This window comes from Poecilia latipinna, unplaced genomic scaffold (genome assembly GCF_001443285.1).
Source record: "Poecilia latipinna isolate Pla-1442-1.1 unplaced genomic scaffold, P_latipinna-1.0 Scaffold1317, whole genome shotgun sequence".
In the NCBI taxonomy this organism is placed as follows: domain Eukaryota; kingdom Metazoa; phylum Chordata; class Actinopteri; order Cyprinodontiformes; family Poeciliidae; genus Poecilia; species Poecilia latipinna.
In genome coordinates, this window is record NW_015113933.1 from 100619 (window position 1) to 124501 (window position 23883).

General features: G+C 39.3%; 2 protein-coding genes and 1 long non-coding RNA gene across 6 annotated transcripts in view; 1 reads left to right on the plus strand and 2 right to left on the minus strand.

Moving 5' to 3' along the window:
- The first annotated feature begins 1998 nt into the window (after nucleotides 1-1998).
- Nucleotides 1999-17091, plus strand: iqck (IQ motif containing K). Its single transcript, XM_015055471.1, has 9 exons — nucleotides 1999-2254; nucleotides 2325-2368; nucleotides 2743-2869; nucleotides 2949-3046; nucleotides 3390-3442; nucleotides 3526-3603; nucleotides 3946-4030; nucleotides 12277-12388; nucleotides 16094-17091. The coding sequence occupies exons 1-9, from the start codon at nucleotides 2206-2208 to the stop codon at nucleotides 16243-16245; spliced, it is 798 nt and encodes a 265-aa protein (XP_014910957.1). The 5' UTR covers nucleotides 1999-2205; the 3' UTR covers nucleotides 16246-17091.
- On the minus strand, nucleotides 16671-18463 carry LOC106961628 (uncharacterized). Its single transcript, XR_001427812.1, has 2 exons — nucleotides 17230-18463; nucleotides 16671-16809 (listed from the first exon to the last, which is right to left on the minus strand). It is a non-coding gene; the product is annotated as an uncharacterized LOC106961628 (long non-coding RNA).
- A 3674-nt stretch (nucleotides 18464-22137) lies between these two features.
- gprc5ba (G protein-coupled receptor, class C, group 5, member Ba) overlaps nucleotides 22138-23883 on the minus strand; it is a 27525-nt gene continuing 25779 nt past the window's right edge. For 3 of the 4 annotated variants that reach the window (XM_015055466.1, XM_015055469.1, XM_015055468.1), the window contains 2 exons: nucleotides 23431-23576; nucleotides 22138-22217 (listed from right to left, as the gene is read on the minus strand). In XM_015055466.1, the coding sequence (XP_014910952.1) occupies nucleotides 22173-22217; nucleotides 23431-23576 (191 nt within the window). In that variant the 3' untranslated portion in view covers nucleotides 22138-22172. The remainder of the gene's footprint in view (nucleotides 22218-23430; nucleotides 23577-23883) is intronic. The other variant, XM_015055467.1, reaches the window with a different exon arrangement.

Sequence of the window (23883 nt, forward strand, 5' to 3'; positions counted from 1 at the left end):
CTCAATGGTCAGCGCTCTACATGTTTTTAATATCTCCCTGGCTCGACACACCTGGATCAAATGCGTCTGTTCATGACATGCTGAGAAGGTCATTCAGGTGTGTTGAAGCAGGGACACTTCTAAAACTTGTGCAGTGCCAGCTCCGGATCTTGACGAAAGTATATTCACATGTTAAAATGGTCCAGTAAAAGGTAAGACCTAAATCCAGTTAAGAATACGTGGCAATACGTGAAAAGTGATGTTTACCGACGGCGCTTGAGCAGTTTGGTAAAAAAGAAAAAAAAATAAATAGGCAGCAAACATTTTGTGAATAGATTTGCAAAGCTGTTAGACATACTCTAAAACCATCGCAGGGAAAGGCGACTCCGGGGTTGAATACATATCCATACCACAGTTCTATACATTTATTTGTGAAACATTTGGAAGCCATGGATCCATTTCCACTTCTTGGTGCTGGTAAATCACATAAAAATCCACAGAAGTTTGTGGTTGTGAGATGACAAAATGTTGAGGAGCATGAATCCTTTTGTGCGGCACTCTATATGAAAGTGTTGTTAAATCTGGTGCCTGGAGCTTAGATCTTAACCAGAGTTGTGATACCATGTTGACCATAGATTGGTTTTTATCTTTTTCTCTCTCACCCTTTACTTCACCTAAATGTCCCTTTTCACATGGGCTCTTAGAACTCTAAAACCCCGAAGGAATGTAATTTGTATATTTCATTGTTTGTAGTTGGTCTTTTTATGATATCTGCTTTTATCAGTGTTTCTTTATTAAGATAAATCCAGTCATAATTATGACCATGTTGCTATTATTTTTAAAGTTTCTCATTGTGTTTGCTTTCTTTTTGTTTTGTTTTAATTTGGGGGATTATTCTCAACACAGGATGCACTGCAACAACATGTAAGACAAAGGTTTGTGGCACGGGGTGTTTTTGTTCAAAAATGGGGCTTTGTAAAGAGTTGTGGGTTGGGTAGGTCTAAAATACTATTTGTAAAAACGTTTTGATCACAATCTTATTTATTAACAAGTTATTAGTGGCTGCAAATTATGAGTTTTGGCAGTGTATATTTTGTTAAAAGCTATTCAGTGCATTTTGGAATTTTTTTTTAAGATAAATGGCTATTTTTGTTCAGTCATGAGATGACTTAACTGCTTTGGAATATATTCCAATAAAGACTTTAATTTTGATCTTTTATACCATTCATGTGTTACTTGATTTTATAAGCATGATTGTGCTGTTGGGTAATACTTATTAAGGAACTTGAATTGTAGCTCAAAAACAAAGCTATGGCAGGTTTATTTATATAGGACCATTCATATATAAAGATTTTCTAGTGTTTTTCAGAATATTAAAAAAAAAAAAGTTTAGAAGAAATCAAGCCTAAGCATATCAAATTTTACAAAAAGTTGTAAATCTACAGATACTGGGAATTTATGACAGATTTATTTATTTTCAGTTGACTTAGTAAGTTTGTGCTTGCATTTGAAAAATATTAATTGGAAAAATATTATTGTTGATAGGGGGAAATTAACAAAAATGTTTATTAAGAATTTACTCCAAAATGACTTATTAGGTATTATTTAGACAGAAAATAGCTGAAGGTCAATAAATTGATCAAAGGAACTGGTATGAAATGTATTAAAACAGTGATGTATTTCATCTAAACAGCAAGAGCTCAGGTAGCAGGATATACACTATTTGTTATTATAGAGTTAAAAAAATTATGTAGTCTGAACGCATATTTTCCTGATCAACTGGATCCTATTTCAACGCACTATACATTTTTTATGAATGGCAAAGTGCCGCCATCTGGTGGTACATGGCCATAATAGCTAAAATGTGTCTTTTCTATTTTTTGTTTTTTGTTTTGTTTTCATTTACTTGGTAGTTTGGATACAAAGTGTGGAGTACTAACATTCACTTTGCGGATTTTATAGTTATTTTATGTCGTGAATAATTTAAACATCCGAAAACCATTTCCGTCACTTCCGCATCTAAATTTGAGATTGGACCACGAAGCAGCTGCTGTCTCGAAGGACGGGTGCTAACCTACATTTTAAAGCTACAACCTCTATGAGAAATAATGTTAAATACCACAAGCGAGCTCCGACTGACAGTAATGTTTACATCGGAAGTCGACTTCTACGCACTTCCCTAGCAACAACACTCCTTGACAACAGCTAATGACCACAAGCTAAAGAATGGCAGGAACAGATGCTAATACATCACTATGGGAACAAATTTGCCAAGGTAAGATGAATGTGCCTGTATAAGTCTGAGTTTAATGTAAATAAAATTAATTGCTTGTGTGTATTTTAAGAGTTTGAAGCTGAGCAGCCCAGCCCTCCTAAACAGAAGCAGAAGGTGAGCTGTAGTGCCTTGAAAAGGTATCCACACCCTTTGAGCTCCCAGGTTGTGCCATGGTACAGTCACACGGTTCAATTTTCTTGGGATTTCATGTAGCAAACCAACACAACTGGTTTTCAAATTTCACAAATATAATTCTGAAAAGTGTGACCACTTAATTTATTACTAAGGGGCACCAGTTTGTCCCTTAGTAGTAAATACACTTGTTATGAGTACAAATTATATGACTGATTTGAGAAGGTCAAGTCTGAGGTTTTAATATGAGAAAAGTTTGGGAAAATAGCTTAAAGGGATTGAATGTGTTTACAATGTGCTTGATGAACATATATTTTCTGCTTCAAGATCGTTTAGAGTAATTATGGCTTTATTAGGCATTAGTGGATGATGATCATCCGACGTGCACGGAGCCTCTTTCTAGTACTAGTGGCTTGAAAGTAGTTCCTCATCAGAAGCGCCCTAAGACAGCTGAAACTACACCGTCTCCACAGAATAATGAACGTAAGATTTACTGCATGCCTGAAAAAAATTCTTCCATCCCTGATCTGAATTTGCAAAGACTAGCATCCATGTGTTTCAGGTCCGGTCAAGCGGTTCTTGGAGAAAATAGTGTTCCCTGTATTATTACCTGGGCTTGAAGCTTTGCTGCGAGAAGCCCAGAAAGCTGGCGCTTTTGAGGTCTGTATTTCTTCTGATAAACATCACACTAAATATTTAAATATTTCAAAAATGGAATGTTTAATTTGACCCGAAAGTAAATTTATTGTTTACTGCCACGGCTATGACGACAACTAATAAAAGCGTTTGTCAGAGCTCTCAAAAAGTATTTGGAGACATAACAGAGTCGTCTGCAGACCTTGACACTATTGAGAGTGATTTGAATATTCTGGAGACAATATTCTGCAACTTATATCATCAGTGAAATAAATATCATCAGAATCTTTTATCTCATATCTCAAGACTTTCAAATATTTTTTAATGTTAGGGTTTGTGTCAAACTGGTATGTTTTACTCATTCCAGAGAAAAGTGACCAGATTTCTCCCCTGTGACTTCCTAACTGAGTATCTCTACAAGTAAGAGCCCCCTCCCACATATTTATATGACACTGCATGACTAAGCCAAATAAATTAGCTCATGTTGTCTTATTTGTTCTCAGTCAGAACCCCCAGAGGCAGGGACAGGATCCAGTGAACTTTTTTGACATTCCCTTTGTCAGTGACTGGCTGAAAGAGCAGTAAGTATCTCACATTATGCAAACATACACATACAAATATTTGGGATAGAGTTAGCTCTGGAAATCCTTGGACAGTGATGTCTTTTTGTCCTTTGAGGGTCTTACCACCTTTCACTAAGCTCAAAGACCTTTAAACTTCCTCTTTCATGTTGTGCATGTTTAATCAGATAAAATTATAAAATGAATATTAGTGAAAAAGGTTTGTTTTTCTTCCAATCTTGTGAAAATGGCTACATTTCTTCTTGCAGTGGCTATGGTTTAATTTCTGATGCGATAATAGTCATTTATTTTCAATCCTACACCATTGTCGTCTTCATTTTTTCTTGTCTTGTATTTTTCCAGTCCTAGACCTCCCATCCCTTTGTTTCTACTGCTCAGTGAGGAGGAGGCTGCCCTGATTGTCCAGTCTTTCTGGAGAGGATATAAGGTGCATCATTTGATTTTTTATTTTTTTTTCCATCGTAAAGTGGTTGTACAACAAATAATTTTATTTTTTTTAAAAGCAAGAATTTAGTCCACAAGTTTGAATGTTTTTTTTGTGTACTTATTGTTAATCAACACAAGCTAAAATATATATACACTCACCCACACTAACATTTACATAAATCTCCGTTAGTAAGATGGACCTTGACCACATGATTTCTGTGGCCATCATCAAATATCTGGCATAAGTCTGAATGAACGTTTGATAACTCTTGTGCGAAGAAACTGCAACATTCATTTAAAGTGGTTGGCTTAATAACCCATGTCCTGCTTCTGAGGATAGTCACGCATTTTATGGAGGCTGAAATATTTTTATTTTCTCCTGGAATGCTCTATTTTGTTTAGGCCAGATATGTTCTCTATTCTAAGGTGCATATAATTTAATTCTTGTCTAATTAGTCCAAAGAAAATCATTGCAGAAGTCCTGGTCTCAGTTCTCACTAGCAAAGTCTAGTCTGGTCTTCATGATTTTCTTAAAGCGCAAAGATTTTCTCCTTGCACACCGCCCATAAAAGTAAAATTCCTGCAGTCTTTTTCTCATGCAGGCAGTTCTGACCAAACTGTCAAAGGTCAAGTTACTATAAGATAAAGTAAATCAATGCATATGGCCCAAAAGTACATAAAAAGGTTCATTTTAAAACAGAAAAGGAACAGCTTAGTCAGTCCACAAGACCGCAGTAACCCTGTGTGTGTGTGGTCATCTTAGGATACATTAGACGCCCTGCCTCTGAGAAAATTAGCCCACACCGTAATCTTGTTGTATAATCCCATTTCGCTGTAAAAACCTCCTCTTACACAGGGGCCTGTAGTTTCATTCAGCAGCGTGGTTATGTCATCGGTGATGCCAGGCTTTAATTCCCTCCTGTGTGGGTGCTGCTGAGATGCCGCGATATAAATAGTCAGACGCAGCCAGAGGCAAACAGCAGCAGTTTCGTCACTCTCAGACAAAAGATAAACACAATGTTCTGTGGTGTGAGGCCAAGTGAAAGGGTCGTGTTCTGTTTGTCCCAACCGTAATGTCATCTGCAGTTGCTTTTAAGTAAATCAGCAAACCTATTCAAACATGTAGCTGGATTTATGGGTGTGTGCCTAAAAAAAGCTTTGCTGGAAGTGCAGGTGAATTGCTTTCTGTTTTGGATGCTTTTTACTGCCAGCAGGGGGAGACAGTGTCCTTCTTTTCAGCCCGTGTTCATCTGTGGCAGCAGTGACTGTGTTTACCCTGAATTGGGAGACTGTTCAGAAAGGCCACTGATGGCACTGCACACGGTCAGCCCCAGGGATCTTGAGGCAGAGCCACACAACAAAGAGAGAAACTGAGTTGATAGGGAGAGAGAGCGGGAAGGATTAAGAGGAAAGATGAAGCTATGTTTGGAAAATTCTGGGGTGGGTGACAAAGGGGAGGAAAGAAAGCATGCTGATGTTGCAGAGCAGTGTCAGATTAGAGACTGAAGCTAGATGGAAGGAAATGCAGCTTTGTCAGCAGAGATCAAGGATTAAAAATGCGGTACAGTCAGTGTCGGAAGTTGGAGATTGGGGTTTTGACTGACGCAAGATCACAACTTATTAAACACTCACAGGATGGGGGTATTTTGGGCTTGCAGAGTACTGACAGAGGCTGTGGTGTATCATGACTGAAGTAGATGTATAAAGTCATTTGTGAATCTGTGCAAGTCCTGCAGAACCTTTGTGATTTATGGCCACCCAGATATAAATTCACAGAATTCTGAGCCCACAGCTAGTCAACAATGTATGTTTACTAAAATCAGCGTCTGTGTGAGATTTTCAAGTAATGGCAAATACTTTTTGAATTTCTAAAATATCCTAATCTGATGTTGAGATTTTCTAAGGTGTATATGATCAAGCCCCCCAAACTGATCCCTACATTTGTTCCCCCTTAGTCTCACGCTCAAAACTGTTATACAACCCGCCTGACGCAGCACTGGCTCCCTGACTGCAGTCTGTGCCTATCTGTGCTTGTCCGTGTAGACTTGTGCGAGTATGCGTGTTCTGGTTAAGAAACACAGACAGACCAAAAGCGCAGGAAGCAGAGACCGAGAGTATTTTTGCAGAGCTAAATTTTCATCCCTCCATGATTAATCATTCTCATCGCAACGCTGCGCACTGAAGTAGAGACGCAGTGGAGCTGGCTCTTACACACATGCACAAATTAACTCCTGTCAATGACTTAGACAATGACACTGTGTCTCGTTTCCCTTTTCGCTTCCAAAAGCATTCATACGCCTTGAACATTTTCACATAATGTCACCTGACAAAAAAAAATCTTCATTGTATTGTATTGGGATTTTATATGACGGACTGACACAAATTATTTAGTATTTCAGGTATTTACATCACTCAGAATACAGTCATCCTTCACAGTAAATCATGTAAACGGCAGCATTATGCTATGGGGTGCCTTTCTTCAACTGAGACCAAAAAGCAGGTAGGACATGATTGGAGGACAATACTGTTAGGAAAGCTGCTAGAGGCTGCAGAAACTGGACTAGTCTTTATTGCAAGCATTAAAGCACAACATATACTGTTCAAAGCATATATATATATATATATATATATATATATATATATATATGTGTGTGTGTGTGTGTGTGTGTGTGTGTGTGTGTGTATTTTAATAGCCCAGTCAAAGTCTGGGCCATCAAACTTTAGGTCTGTAAATATCCAAAGTTGATTTGAAACATAAACCTGATGACCTGCACCTGGAATTACAGTGAAAGGTTCTGTAAAGTTATATTAAAAACTTAAGCACTCCACACTTCCTAGAAAAACTTAGTAATTTTTCCTTGGCCATCCAGTTATGTGGTGGACTATCACATAAAATCTCAATAAGACACAGTGAAGCTAGTTGCTGTAATGAGACACATGAAAATGCTCATGAGGTACGAGCACCATAACCAGGAAGAGCCGTAAGACCGTAACATGTTGCATAATCTTCTTTAAACTACGTGCCTTAGCCCGGCCATAATCCATTCATCCATGCCTGCTGCTGTAACACACATGTACTCTAGCACACACAAACACTTTTTATGATCACTAAGACTTATTAGGATTACTCAAATGTGGTCAGCTGAGTTGGAGCAGTGTAGCTGTTGTATAATAAACTACAGTTTAGCTTGTTGATACTATAAAATTGTGTTTGTGTGTTTCAGAGGTATTTTTCCCACTGTTTCCATTTCTTGTTAATTACGATTTATTTAGCATGCACACACTCTACTATTAATCACCTGGCTAAAGTGACTGGCTTTATTTCCTCTATAGACTGCTGCTGCACATTAGTATCAGAGAATTGGTACTCTTCAAACATAAACATAAAAACACTCTAAAAGTAAATGCTATTCCTTGCTGTTTATTTCGCACTAAACAGGCTCATTAAACACAATGCAATGTGTTATATATTCTTTTAACTTTCCCTGGATTAAATCTAGAAAATCTAGCATTATGAATTATGTTTTAACCCAAAAAAAATTGCAAACAGGACTAATATTTATTAGTAAGTAATGCTTAGATTTAATTGGTTTATTCCTGCTTAATCCACTAGAAGTAATGGGCTGGCTGGTTTAAAAGGGGTATCAGTTAAGAATGCTGAAGCTTTTTCCTCATATCATCTGTAAACTCAAAAAAACTGGATCACTATTTTCAGTCCGATGTTTGGTTAGATCTACCACCGCCTCTTCACCAACAGTATGAAATATTTCACGGTATATTTGTAAAATATAAACATGGACAAATAAAACTGAAACCCTTAAAATAACGTTTTGTGGCAACATCTTAACAAGCTATTATCTGCACTTCAAAATGAGATGTTTGCATTTGCCCAAAGACATTGATAGAGAGGTAAATCCTTCTAAACCCCAAAATGCATTTTCTCTAGAAAAGAGAAAAATGATCAAAACAGGTTTTCCTACTGTACATTTATTGCTAAGTCTTGTAGCAATACAGAAAGGAATTGTTTAAAATCTTTGGTCTTATGTATTTATACAATGTTTTCATTTTCACAATTTTTGTTGGATTTTTAGGCCTGGATTAGAATAAAAAAGAAATAGGGCACTCTTTGTGCTGAGTAATATTTCATTTGACATGACCTGATATTGATGGTTTGACATATTGACACCCACTCTGCCCACAGAGTCTCTGCCAGACAGCAGTGTAGTCGACCAGAGAATTAGGTCTGGGATTCCAGCTCAACGATCTAAGAGCAGCCATAGCTGAAAGGTCTGAGCTGAGCTTCAGTGTTAGGTCAGTTGACCGACCACGTGCAGCGACACTCATGCAGAAAAAATGTCACAGGCACTCAGTCCATTAAATAGCCATTTTGTCTGCTTCTGCTTAGTGCCCACTTGCTAACTTATAGCAAGGCACCGTTTAAACGAGGTGGGATTTATATGCACAGTATGGTCCGCGGGAAAAAAAATGAGAATTCCTTCAGTGTTTTATAAAAGCACAGTGGGGGGGTGTTGGAGCCACTAACTGTGTTCAAGCCTGCAGAGGCAAGTATCAGACTGCAGGTCACCGGGCTGGTTGAACTCTGACGGAAGCGCCTGGCAACAAATAGATGATGGATGGCTGGATGAGGTGTGAAGGGGAAGATAGAGCAAATGTGTGGGTGTCTCTGTGTGACTTGTCGACGTTGGTGATAGTACTGCAGTAAACACAGACCTTAGTGCTGCTGCAGAATGAGAAACTTAGTTTCCCAAGCAGCAAAGCAGAGCAGCCTGAGAGGCTGTGCAGCAGAGCTGAAGTATGTGTGTTAGAGAGAGTGTGTACATTGTTTGTTGGAGTTATGCAACTTGTGGGAGTGCGGTTTATGTAGGGCTGCATCTTGTGCTGCCACTGGTGTGATTTTTGTGAAGATGTCTGTGGGACTTGAGTTGGCGGCTGCCTTCATGCAGTATTTTCTTCTTCTGTTTCAGTTCGGTGGTGTGTGTCTTTGCTCGTGCTAGCATTTTACATCTGAAGTAACGCATGTGGAAGGCTACGGCCTCCCAGTGTCCCGGCGATTTTTCTAATCACTTTAATCCATGCCTGTGTGCATTGTACGCAGCATGAGCGGAGTGACTCACATGCAATGAACTAAACTCGGCCACGTGTGCAGTGACACAAGTGATCACAACAGCAGCATACTGTGTCCGCAAACAGTCATAAACGATTCCAACTTAGATGACTATGTCAGAAAAAATACACTTTTCTAAAGCCTTAACCTGAGATCAGGCGCTATTGTCAGAGGCTGAGTTATAGTGCACAGAAAGATTACTTGTTTCAGGAAAAATATGGAAAAGTTGATATAAGTATTTTCAATAAGTGTGGACAAATACAAAATGGAAAATATTTGGATTTAAAAGCTACGGTATATATCCTGTCATATTCCATATCCATCCAAAAATAACAGTCTTCTCACTCTATCCATACAGTCTCTGGTTTGTGGATTTTATATTTCAAGCCACATGACAGTAAAAAGTTATCCACCATAAATTCATCTTGAAGTGTCATGGTCATGCTTTAAAATGTTTTTCATAAATGATCAAGAACTTTGATACTGGAAAAGATGAAAAATGTGCCAGAACTTTGTTACTGTCTTTTTGCACATATAATCCCAAACTGCACTTTTCGCCACTAGACAAGCTGGTCTTATTCACACATACGGGATATAAAACGCTCTCAGTCAGCTCAGCTTCTTTCATCTGTCTGTCATAGACACACTTAAAAACATTATGCATTTTAAACGTGTGAGCTGTTTCTAAGCAGTTGTTTTTATTGAATTTTTTTTTTCTATTTAGAAGCAGGTTATGGCAGCAGAAGCACAATAACAAGGTATAAGATTTATGGAGGAAGCCAGTGAAAATTGACATTCAGTCTCACACACAGAGAAAACAAGCAATGGTGAGCAAACACAAGCGGTTCCAACCCCCCACACATCCTGACCCTCGCCCCTGATTTCCATTTCTATGGTTCGCTCCCATCAGGACAGGGGCTGCTGCGGCACCATGACACCCATTGAATTAACTGTTGGAGCTCACTGGTTGGGTTGGTTTTACCAATTCGTCAGCCTCACGGCCAGCCTTATATAACCGGCCTACTTTTATACTCCTGAGCATGAACGCTATTGTAGCCTCACAACCAGACACTCAAGAGGACGTTGAGGTTCACTGGAAGCAGAGGGCGAAAAAGATGGGTGAGAGGAGACGTGGAGAATGCAAAACAGAGAGGACAGAGGTGGACGGAGAGGGATGAAACATTGATGTGAGGAGAATCTCAAGAGGGTCTGAGGTGTTGTTATATGAGCCACTGAGGAGCTGAAGGGGAGGAGAGGCAGAGAGGAAAATCTCTCTGAGTAAAAGAGAGAGAAAACCTTTTTAGTGGGAGAGGAATAGGCAAGTGAGCCCTGCAGGGACATTTTCTTCTCATCCTAAACAGCAAACATTCAGTCAATCTCTCAGCAGCCCACACACAAACACAAAACAACTACAGGGGTTTCCTCCAAGAACAAAAGTATGAGTCATGTCAACAACAACTTAAAGTCGGAGATGCATCAAAAGGCAGCTTGTTGACAATTAGGCTGCATGGATTTCCACCCATTTAGCCAGCCGCACAATGCAGACGCAATCATACTTCAGACATGGGCCCGAACAGTGACTCATAAAATGACAAACTGCTTTGTAAAGCTATAGTTATTTTTAGCTGTTTTAGAATATAGATGACAACCTAGCTTCATCTTGGCTTTGTAAGTCTTTTTAATCTGACTCATTCAGATAAGGGCATGTGTGTCTTTTCGACACCTTTTAGCCTCCGTAGCATAGGCAGGCAGGTTCTATTCATGTTATTTATATACCCTATATCTGGCAGGCCTGAATATCCCTACTGAAATTTTATTTATTATTTATGTAGTTTCCCTGGCAATATAATTACTTGTATAATAACAAAAGGGTAGAGATAGATGGGCTAATTTATCTTTGAGAGGATTTGTATGACATACAGTGATGAGAAAGCGAGCCTGCTCTTGCAACAAAGTGCAGCCCAGATTTCTAAATAAGGTATGCAAGGCATGCATTTTATTAGCATAAAAAGTCTAACACAAAGTTTATTTCATCACATCATTGTGTCACTTTTTTTAATCTAGCCGTCCCCATATGCGACTTCTACTGTGCAGATTTCATTTGGTGTCACACAGACACCAAATGGAAGTCATTCATTTATTCCTGCTTTAATTCAGGACCAATTTTAACCTCTGTTGTGAGATCAAAGGTCAAAAGTTTAATCGGGAGGAGGGTCGCATTGTAACAAATCATTACAATTATGGGATCAGCATATAAATGAATTTTGGACGGGATTTTTGTCCTGTTAAATGGAAACCATTTTTTACAAATGTGTACTGAGCTATTTGAAACAAGAGAATCACAATATTCATTGAACATGAATATTCAATGAGTATTAATGTTCATTGAATATTGAACATGTTAAAACCTTGACTTATTAATGCTATATGTATGAGAGTAATTTTAAAAAAAAGATATTACTGTATTTATCACTGATTCTATAACACTAATATGAACAGATCATCGTTGTTTGTTGAAAAACTGTTTATTTTTCAACAATAAGTTCAACAAATGGATGATGAGCTGGTTGAAATACTCAAATGTTTTATTTTGAAACATCCATTTAAACATTTTCCGTTAGTTGAATGGTGCTCATTAATCTCCCACAGCTGATCAACACTGCACTGATTTAACTCACCTGGTCCCCATGTCACTGATCACATCTCGTCTGCATTTAAGCTTCCTGATGTCCATTGGTCACTGCTAGCTTCTTCAATTTCACACCACTTAGTCCTGCCTTGTCCTCCTCATGCAGTGAATGTAAATTTTTGATGTTTGTTTTCCATTCTACTCACCATGCTATTTTTATTACATTGTCTCCTTTTTGGTCGAGATGGAGCCTCACAATGCACAACATCCAACTCTTGTTTAAAGGATAAACTTCTAAAAGTGTTGTAAGAACTATCTTGCGAATGTGCAAGAAGTTTTCGAGTTTCTCTGATTTTCATCTCAGGCGGTATGCCTAAAACAAAACAAAAATATATATATATATTCTGAACATTTGAAACAGTTTAGTAATGAATAACTTAATGTGTGTGAATTGTGACGTTTGCTTTGGTTGACACGTATAATTTGTTGTCAGGTCAGAATACGGCCTGATGTGCAGGAATTACGTAAATTTCAAAAGGAGCAGAGGGAGAAAAGTGACATTACCACAACGGTTGCACGTTTCTGGGCCCGGCAAGAGAGACGAGGTATACACACACACACACACACACACACACACACACACACACACACACACACACACACAGGCAAACCTATACATGCACATCCTTTTACTGCTATACAACCTGTGGATTTTGTATTGACTTTCATTCATCATAGTAAATGCATTTATGCTGAACCCCCAAATTTTTCCTAACCTCAACCCTGATCCTTACCCAAAACCTAACATAAGCTCAGTTCATAACTTAGTTCTCAACTCAACTCCTAAACCCAAAACAGCACTTCTTCTTATGGATCCTGGGTCTCAAGCCCCATAAGGAGCAGTTGGTCCTCATGGTCCTTACAATGTATCAAATTACACACACACACAAACACACACTCACTCACTTTTAGTCACTGATTTCCAGTCCTTGGGCTATATTGCTACTGCTGTAGTTGACAGCGGTTGTTGCTTATACAGTATAGAAGTATTAGTAAATGCATTATGCAAAGACATGCTTATATAATACTACCAACCCCATGCGCCGTACACACTCACTCATGCACCTGATTTGCCGCAGAGATACAGTATTCATCCTAACACGGCTTTGATGTCAAAACTGAGACGAGGATTCTTGCAGCGGCAGCGGCACACAGTGAGAATGAGGCCAGCGGCGGAGATAAAGACACGGCATAAAAAAGAAAAAAGAATCTCTGCAGGGCTCGGGGTGTGTTTGTGTGATGGAGATGGCAGAGTGTGGGGGTTGGTGGGGGGGATACATGTGAAGACAGAAGGGAGTTACACAGGGATTAAGACAGAGAAGTAGAAGACTATGTGTGTGTTTGAGAGCTGTGGTTCGCACACATGAAGGATGAGACACAGCAGCTGAGAATGCATATCTGTGTGACATAGTGACTGGCATTACGGTTCAAGGATAAAAGCTAAGCTTTGTTCTTTGAAACGTGCAGAACCAAGAAAAAGTGGCTTTTAATGTGATTAATTCTCATTGTTTTTTGCACATGAGGAGCCACAAAAGATCAGAAATCTATCAAATCTATCTGGTTTGAGATTCTCACTGTGTGACAGCTGTCAGGAAAAATATAAAATTTTCATAGTAAAATTTCGAAAAGAACATATGAGCCGATCTAACTGCCTACATTTGAAACATTCTAGCAACAAATTGTCCCTATCTTGTAAAATGGTTCTGTATTTTGATCATTAAACACTTACATTTATTTTAATGCTTAGGCCAAAATTATAGACTGCTTTTAATGTCATCTTTTATCCAGGTGTCCAGTAACCTCTACTGCAGCCTAAAATGCTTCATAATTAAAAAAGATTACATGAAAACTGGTCAGGAAAACAATAAAGTCTCTGAAAGTAACAGTAATGAAGCAGTAGGAACTACTGGTCAGTCATAGCACTCGTAGTCTTCTTTACACTCTGTTATTTACAGAGAAAGTTTTGATTATTTATATGGGAAATTGAAGTCCGTGCAGCATCAGTGATTCTCTCATACTGAGAACAAACATGCAAGACCCTTCCTAGTAAGAGTAATTCACCAAAAAGTAGCTGCGTAGTTGTATATGTAAGTGTACTCTATTTTGTTACACTTTACACTTCTTCATATTTACATTATCCAGTCAATACTGTAAATGTTCTGTGCTTCACATGCTTGACACAGTGAGACTATTGGTGGCAAACCATCAGCTTCTATAACCACCGAATACAAATATGAGGAAGTGCATAAGATTTATAAAATAGTACTAATATGAACTGAAGAAGTTTGTTTGGTTTTGAAGACATCAAGAGAGTTATCTACTGCAGGTTAGATATTAACTACTCCCAATCTTCTAACACAACCTAATTTCACAAATCCCAAACTTCTCCTTAACTCAGACACATTTTCCCTCCCACATTGTGGGTGTGCTATTTCAAACATACCGTCTCCAACATGCATATTAAAGCTCATCATGATTATATTGCTGCTTGTGTTTCTTACTAACACTGCCAAAAACCACCATGATTGCAGGCTGCCTCCACGCTAACACATTCCACATAACAAAAGGGCCCACTGCAGCCACAGCGGGCCGTCAAACATTCCTGTGCTGTGGTGCCACAGCGTCACTGCCGTCGCTGCTGACCTGACATAAAAACAAGGGGGCCTGGGGGTGTGTGTGTATGGCGCAACACACTGTGTGCAAAATAAAAAGTATACCCGGCCCATCGTCCAGAATGGAAATCATTTTCTGACCTCTTTTGCGGAATATGAGCTGGACTAGGAAGGGAGGGAAGCGGAGTGACAGAAAGGAGGGGAGACATGATTAACAGTGGTGATTTTGCTGTGCTGCGTGTTGTTTTGGTTGAGAGCACTGACAGATAAATGAGCCATGTTTACCACTGCGACAGAAGCAGAGGGTGAGCAAAAAATATTTTGGGAAGCTCCCCCCTGCGTATGGAAGCTCTTTAAGTTGATCCAGGAACAGCTGCGCTCACCTTATTTGACCTCAGGAGCAAACGTGCATCAACCCTTCTGGTATTTTCTGGTCTGAAATCGGATTTAGCCTGAGACGGAAACTAAAAACAATAAGACGAAGGGCAAAGGGCAGACACAGAGTCATTTGTCAAAATGCTGAAGGGTTGGAGCTCCGTGAACAGGTGCAGCTGTTGGCGCTACATGTATCACCACGTGACTGTCATTAGTGGGATGTTTACCTTCGGAACATGCCCTGTTTGTATTGTACTTTATCAAATGAATCCTGAGAGGAAAAGTTGTTTTTGTTTCCATGTGAGATTTATTTTGGGAGTTTAGTCTGGAGTGAGCTTTTTTTATTTATTTTATGTGTTTGTGGGGATTTCTGACCATTTTTCCAAAGGAAAAAAAAGAAAACGAAAAACTAATTTGTGAGATGTTCGATGAGAAGACCTGGATAGCAGTCACGCCTCCTCTGATTTATGCTCGCCCTTGTCTTTCCTGGCCTTGCTGTGTGCACTGGTGGACCGTCACATTGGAACATGAAGGAGCCATCTCCAAACACAAAATCTTGATATGCTGAAAACGTTAGACATTTCTTTCACTGGAAGTGTCCATGGGCCAGAAGTCCAATACCACAATCCTCCCACCACCAAACTTAGCACAATGCAGTGAGCCCAGAGTTGTTGTCATGGTAACAGTTTAAGCCAGACTCTCCCAAAGGACTTCATACACATTACACTTGAGAGATTATTGCATTGGAAATGTCTCCATTGCTGTACCGTCCAATGATGGTGTGCTGTATACCACTGCATCCCACGTTGGCATTGTACTTATATAATACAAGATGCTTAAACTTAAAGGTGTTTTGCTTTTAAAGCTGTGTACTGCACTGTTTTGAGTCTATATCTTGGAGTTACTCTTTCTTTAACTTTTAATTAACAAAACCAATTGCAAACTTCTGTTGTTTTGGAAACCAACAATTGTGAAAATTAACTCTTCACACTCTAAAACCAGCTAAAGCTTTGAATTAATCAGCATTCTTCCGTCTAGTCCTTTAAATATATATATATATATATTTTTTTTGTTTATTTGGTTTTTTTTTTGTTTTTGAATGTTCAAACTTATATCTTCAGTGAGGTTGTGGTGCAAGGTGCAAAATTCTTAAATGCAAGGACTTTATTTGCACTAATGCCTGTATTTTTTTGTTGTTGTTGTTGTTGATTTGTTTGAAACGTAACCAACATAGTAAAGATACCTTACTGTTGTTGTTTCCAGTTGCTATGATGAAGGCAGCGCAGGCAAAGAAGCTTGATGCTGACGTCTCTGCCCCTCAGTTGAGCATGAATCACACCAACCAGGAGACCCCAGGGACCAGTGAGATGCAGACCATCAACCCGGGTGAGGAAACGGAAACATCCTCGACATGACTGAGCAATACCCTTACTTTTACACTGAAGGATAAAATAACACTTGAACACTTGAGCTAAGTTGTTTGTGTTATGTATTTTCTGTGAAATAATTATCTCCTTGTTCTATGTGTTTTTTATGGTGTTATACGGCTGTTAGACTTTGTTACCCTGAAGTCAAACTGACCAAAGTAATCAGTAAAAGTTGCTGTACAAAGGCCTACAGGACCTGATCCATGTCCAATCATTTTATTGCTCCCATTGCCTCTCTGACTGATCACTTCCCTTCATGCGTCTTACCCAATAAATTAATTCCATATAACTTAGTTCCCGTAATGCTGCCAGAAGGGAAACCTCTTGGAACAGACCTGATATTTTCTCTTGGCACCTCCTGCTGATGTCTCACCAGAGGACAACCGTATTTCCTCGTTCTGTCTCTTCTTTTATTATCGCAGCAATACATATAATAAAAAAGGTCGTAGCTTTTCCATTTAGGCAGACAATGAAGGCCGGAGTGAGGAGTGAGGAGTGACTTGGCCTTGGCGGCAGCACTTTCTGTCCTGTTTACCAGGAAAGGAAATGTCCCTGTCAGGGAATCAGAGAATAAAAACAATGTTTTAAATGCCAAGGATCACTGGTGAATGATTGTTGTCTGTATTACGGAACACATTAATTATTATTCTCTTGAAATATTTATCATTTATGTAGATGTAGCACGTTTCCTTGTTCAATAATATGTATTCAACACTAACAGATACATTTATCAGCAATCCCTGTGGTGATCAAGCATTGTCTCAATCTTTTCATGGATCATCCTTGAATGAGTTCATGAAATTTGACTTGCAAAAATAAAACCCTACACGATGCTCAATGGACTTTTCACTTCTTTGATTTCCTTCGTTGAAAATGAAAATTGTCTGAGCTGTTAGCCTTATGTCCTGACTGCAGATTAACCTGAAATGCAACATGCAGTAAATGCCCCACCGCCCCACAAACTGAACATACCTGAGAGGATGCTCTGTGGTCCCGTGATGGGAGGATCTCTCCATCCTTTCCTTCTCTGATTTCGTTAAAGTGTGGCCTTTAGAGGATCTACGTTCGTCTTCCTGCAGCAGCAGCTGCCACTGGGTAAGCTGATAAAACCACCCATTTTATTCTGGGGACATCTGATACTGAACCCAGCACTAGAGAAACTGGCATCAGTGGACCAGACTGAAACTGGATCCCATGGTGCTAGAGTTGAAGCGGCACAAGGTCGACTCTGCATAGCTAAAGATCAAGTGGGTCTGGTTTCCAGGCGAGAAGTGGAAGTTAAAATTATTGGGTACAATTATGAAGAGATAACCATCGTATCTATTTGTTATGTGGGAAAATATTATAATCTAATTCATACTCCAGAAGCACTTCATTATTTTATTAACACAACAAGCATCTTTCAGATTGTATGAAAATTTGGGTTCAGTCCGATGCAAAATGATTCTGCATCAGTTGCCAAAATCATGGTTGTGTATTATGAGGCCATTTATGAGCTCTAATCTTTTTTAGTGTGATCTTCTGCCACTACAGTGAACGATGGGTTTATTTTAAAGCTTTTTGGACATCAAGATGCTGCGTATACATGGGACCCAGGAGCTGAAAATAATTCAAAACATAAAGTAATAAGCCAAACTTATTACACAAAACGTCATACTCCTTTTAAAAACATGTAACTACTTTTATGAAACAGCAGGTTTAGCTTTATAAACTGTATCCACAAAGATAGACGATGTTTCTTTCTTTTTTAAATCACCTTTTAATAGTTTACGTTTCTTTAAAAAAAAAAAACTGCAATTTTTACTTTCCTCCCAAAGTTCAACATTAACCTGGCTTTTCTTCTTTTACACTTTTTCAAAACAATTACAATTTACAGGAATAAAACACCATATCCAGGTAAAAGTTCACTACAAACATGACACTTTTATTGAACTTTTTTCATCCTGAATCGGTTACAGAAACAACAGAGTTAACTGTTTTATTATTTTTTTTTCTCTTTTTTTTTTTCTAATCAAGAAATCAAGTTTCTATACATATGCATGCCTCATCACTGCACAGTCATAGCTGTGAAAACCAATACTGCCCCTGTCAGCTGCCCTGCTGGAACAGTCTGAAGGCAAGAAGGATCGGGAGAGGAAAGCCTTGGAGGGTGGGGCGTTGTTCAGATAGGCTGCCCAGGGACAACAAACTCAACATAGAAGATTTGTGCAAATTTCACCACAGTCTACTTGATTTGTAACACAGAGACAATATCAGTCAGACGATTCTCTTTTTTTTTTTTTTTTTTTTAAACCTTTAAGTCTTCAAACCCAAGCAGAGGAACGTATTCTTAGGTCCACTGAAGATGGCATGTTGTTTCCTTCATTGGGAATCACTCTCTGTTTGACCGTCCTCTGATTTTAATCTCTTTACTTCACAACAAGCAAGCTTGCTTTTGTGTTTTCCAAAGCACAGACATTAAGTGTGCCTTCTGATATACACTGAAATCATGATTGCTGTCACATGACCGTCACATAAATAGTTAGTATTGAAAAGTACGTCTGAGAAAGATCTTATATGTAGAAATGGTGATTAAGCATGCACAGATAGGTAGTTGACGAGTGCAAAATCTACAAAGTCACAACATGTTGTTATTCTTCCTTTTTTTTTTTTTTTTGTAATCCACACCGAGTGAAAACATCACGAGAACTCAAACATCCCTCCTCGATTGCGAGAAATGTACTGGTGACCATGAAAACCCCTGAGGACTCTTCTCCTTGCACTGATCTGTTTCTGACCAGGACTGGCCCAGACACGGCTCAGGCTGAGAGGACAAGCTGTGTCTGGGTACGAAGCTGGCCTGCAAGTAGTCGTCCTGTTTTAGAGTAACCAGAGTTTGAGACATAAACGTACAGCAGCAGTCAGGGGCTAAATCCCCCGCGCCCCCCACCAAACTTTTCTTAGCTCAGGGCTGATGCAAGTTCAGATAACACTACCATGGCTTTTGGTGATCTTACAGTGCCTTGCAAAATTATTTATACTTCCTGAACTTTCACATTGCAACCACAAACATTTATGTATTCCATTCGGGATTTTATCTGACAGACAAACACAAAGTAGTGCTTAGTTGTAAAGTAAAGGAAATTGATGCATGGCTTTCAAATTATTTTACAAATAAAATTCAGAAAGCTGTTGCATACATTTGTAGTTAGTCCTCCCTAAAAAAAACGTCAAAGCAGAATCCACCAAATTAAGAGTCCAATTTAAAGTAAATATAAGACCAGCTGTTTTGTGAAGGAATGCACCAGACAGATCAATGATCAAATATAGGTTTTTAAACAATACCATATTGTTACTCTGGAGGTGCTGCAGAGATCCTCAACTCAGGTGACAGAATTTGTTGGACTTTATTGAAAACTGACAAGAAAAAAAAGAGATTAGACCAAAATGGAGATTTTAAGCCCACATGGAAAATGCTGAATGTAGCAGAAAACTAATACTGGACATCACCTTGAACACACCATCTCCACTGTGAAACACAGAACTGTGTCATTATGTGGACATAGAATACCGGAGGAAAATCATAGAGGCTCCAAAACCCTAACTCATGTATTCAAATGCATGCCACTATTCACAGTTTTTGAAAATCTTTCATAAAAATATAACTAATAACATTTATCTCTCCCCATCTCAGTTGTCTTTGCTTTATGTTGGTCTGTCATATGCTATGATTTGACAATAAAATATGTTTAATTTTTTGGCTGCATTGTGACAAACTGGGAAAAACGTTCAGGGAATAAAAATACTTCTGCAAGGTACTGTATTTAGTGTGGTCGACCCACCCTGCTCTGCTCTGAGTTTCATAAAAATAGTCTTTGTTTACTGCATGAAGTGCCAAAGTTATTCACAGCTATTGTCTTTTTGTTTTTCTAAAAATAAAAACAGCAATCAACAGGTACAACCAACATAAATCCCTTTAAATGAATCGCAAAATATTCATGAACAATAGTCCAAAAGGAAAAAAAGTAAAAGCACATCTAGCGTTGGCAAAACCATTTTCAAAACTCCAGCAAAAAAAAAAAAAAAAAAAAAAAAATTAAAGACACCAGCAAGAGAAAACTAAAAGCATATGGAAACAAGGCAGCGCATGAACACAAAGCAAGCAAGTTAATCCAAATTAAAATCAGTTCTCCAGTGCATAATGGGTGTCTAAACTCAGCCTAGTATTAAAATAAAAAGGAGAAAAAAAAAACGTAAACGAGCAAGCAAAGCATTACAGCACTACTATGTACACAGTTTCTCAGGTGAAACAGAGAGCTGGTGTCACGATGTAGGGAAAGCGTGTAAAACAGAGACTCCAGTGGAACATGGAGTCCTTCTTGGCATAGGGACTTAAGCTATGAGAGACAGGGAGAAGGTGAAGAGGAGGAGGAGGAGGAGAGGCTCCCACATCATGCACATAGAGACTGGAAGGCTATTTTCTCATATAGAGTGACTGAAGATCTGGCCTCACCACCATCCCTCTCTATATGCCCCCTCCTGCATCTTCTTCTCCTGCATTTGATCCTCTTCTTTCCACCACACAGTGTAAACCTGATCTCTCTGAGACTCCAGAAGACCTCCACACAGCAGAAGCAGCTCTAAATATAGTCTGCCGCTTGTTCGTTGACGAGTGGATCCACACCGGCGTTGTTCCTGTCATGTCATTTCTATACCTCACTGCAAAGAATTTTAGCACCAGAAAACAACTTGTGAGCCCTCACGAAACCACAAAACTCACATACAGTATATATGCACACAAACACAGACAGAGGAACCGGGAGCAAGAGGCCGATTCATTTCCTCGCTCCGCTTCCTGCTGATCTAATGTGACGGTTTCTCCTGGCTGCTTCCATCCGCCACTGGCCGCTGGAGATGCGTGGAGAGTGCAGAAGTCTGACCTAGATTCCCAAAGCTGCACCTCCCCTGCTGACGACTGACGCCTTCCTTCTCCAATCACGATCCACTCTGCTCTGCTCTTTTTTTTTTCTTTCAAATCTCTAGTAGCGGTTCAATAGCAGCATGATGGGTCAGGTCCTCCAGATTTACTTTTGTCGTGTCTGTGCTCACTTCATGTCACTGTCCCCTTTATATTCAGGCTTCACAGTTTGTATTCACAATGTGTCCATGCAAGTGGGATGATGACGCAAGGTGAAGAGAGTTATGTGTTGTAGTCACAGACAGTGCAGGGAAGAGGAGGGGAAAAGGTCAGGGCTAACAGTCCAAAGGAGGAGGAGGGTTTGGAGTGTGAGAGCTGTACAGATCACACAGACACACTCATTCCCGTATATAGACACCAACAGAGGGTGACTTGTTTTTAAGAGAGCGGCACTCTGGCTCAACCCTTACAGTGTGAATGGATGGAGGACAGAGTTAAAGGTTTCCGCTCCAATGCCAGCACCGTAAAGCAGAAAAACAATGCACCTGACAGGATAAGAGCTAGAACAGAACGAAGAGTTTGCTTTCACAGTTTTCAAAGATGCCTGCAGTGCTGGAGTGTCAACGGAACCAGTCATACCAAAAGAGAGAGATAATGTATTGTAATAATAATAATAACAATTAATAATTTCAGATAATATTGTGAGTTCTGTTTGGCCACTATCATACTGGACACATTTCAGTTCATGTTTTGCAACTCTTCCATAAATACTTATTGACTAGAAAAGTTTTAGCTCTGTCCTCCACATGCGGCCCTCTCTCAGTCTCACTCACATTCATTCCATAATTGTTTGGCACACAGTCAGTGATAAAGTCTGTACATGAAAGGGCCCTGCAGGCAGACAAGCCTAAAGTCCAGTCCAACTAGATGCCTGCCCCACCCAAACAGTCCTGGACCCCTCCCTCCTTCCGTCCTCTTCATCCCGCCATTTTCCACCAAACGTCGTCTTTCCTCTCGTTCACCACAGCTGCCTGCCAGTGTAGGTGGGAGGGGCAGAGGGCACCTGTGGATGAAATAAAATTGGTGTGTAAATGATAAACAGCCTGGAAACATCATGTAATCAAACATGTTTTGCTAAAAGGGTTAGCTGCATTGCAAAATGCCATATTTCCCCTGGTCCTTTACACTGGCTTAAATTTTTATACGGGAACTTTGCCTCCAGACTAAAGAATATTTGGGTTTAACTAAAGGCATGTTGAATGCAATCTTTGTTTTTGAATTGTTCATACATTTAAGATGTGATTTTCTTTTTCTTTCTCTTTTTTTTGCACATCACAAAATATTTGTTAGCAAACATGCATTTATATTCTTCGATGCAAAGCAGGTTAAATCAGTAAAATCAGTATTCCACTGCATTAATTAGTAATATTATATAGACTAGTTAAACAATAGTTAGGCTACTGAAGTAGGATTTTAGTTATGTTAAATCCCAAATTATTCAAACCACTGGCAGATTTGAATTTTAAATTATTTTCTTCAACCAAGATCTTGGTTTCTGATAGATAGTGAGACAGGTATTTCTCAAAGAATAAGCAAAGCAAATGGAGTTTAAACGTCAAAAAATAAAAAACTGTCAAATGCATTTTGTCAAAATATTGCTTGTGAAAGTTCTCGGATCCTTAGCTATCAAATTCTTCTTATAGCTGTGTACAGACTGCTTTGACATCTTATCTTTGGTGATGAGCTCCAAGTCTTTGAGATTGGAAGGGCTCCTTGCCATCACCCTAATATTTAGCTCTTACCACAGATTCTTTGTCAAAAAATAAATCTGCTCTCTGACTGGGCCAATCCAAACTTGAATATTACTTCAAGTAAAAAGAAATGTGTTAAAAGATCTCTCTGTGTATAAACCTGCCGGCGGTATGGATAAGTTTGGACTTAACGGAAAATCATCTATGAAAGTGGTCTTCCTCTGCCAGCCAGAATGTACACACCTCTTGATTTTACAGTCCTGCAGGCAGTTGCATCACTCAACAAATAAAAACAATTCATGGGCGAGTTAAAGACACTGAGGCTCCCTCACAATCACTCGCACAAATCACTTTGTGAGTTTGAGTGATGAGCGACCAAACCAGTCCATGCATTGGCAGAGACATGAGCATGCAAGCACACACCTCTCTCTCCTTGTGCAATGACGCGTGATCCATAAGGAACTAACGTACATGCAGTCTTGTCGGCGTGATGGAGTGTAACAGCGGCGTGTAAGCGGCGTGTACCTGTGACTGGGAAGATGTACTCACCGCTCCCCCGTTCAGGATCATGGTCATCTCTGTGGGCTGGTAGACGTTACTGCGGAAGGGAGCACTGGGCCTGACACCCGTGTTACTGTTGTGTTGGCCGGCACCGCCACCGCTCCTCAAGCCTAAGAGGGGAACACAGAATACTCATTTTGCTTTTTCTCCTGAAACACTTCCTACGCAACAGAAATTTTCCTCCAACACCTATTTCTAGGCTCTCAGGCAAACCTTTCCTGGAGTTTAATTTTTCACTTTGGCCTACATTCGTCCTACAAGCTGCCCTATGGAAGTAAATATGTGCCATCAGGATTTGAATAAAAAATATCTCTGGAATTTGAATGTTGTATATTAGTGCTTACTTTTTCAATGTTAAAATTAATTCAGAATATATTTTTAACCTAAAAAAAAAAAAATTCAATGTCATTATTTGTA

Coding starts and splice junctions, on each gene's coding strand:
- iqck (XM_015055471.1), top strand. CDS start 2,206: ATGGCAGGAACAGATGCTAATACATCACTATGGGAACAAATTTGCCAA. Junction 3,047..3,389: donor AGAAAGCTGGCGCTTTTGAG/GTCTGTATTTCT, acceptor TACTCATTCCAG/AGAAAAGTGACCAGATTTCT. Junction 12,389..16,093: donor GGCCCGGCAAGAGAGACGAG/GTATACACACAC, acceptor TGTTGTTTCCAG/TTGCTATGATGAAGGCAGCG.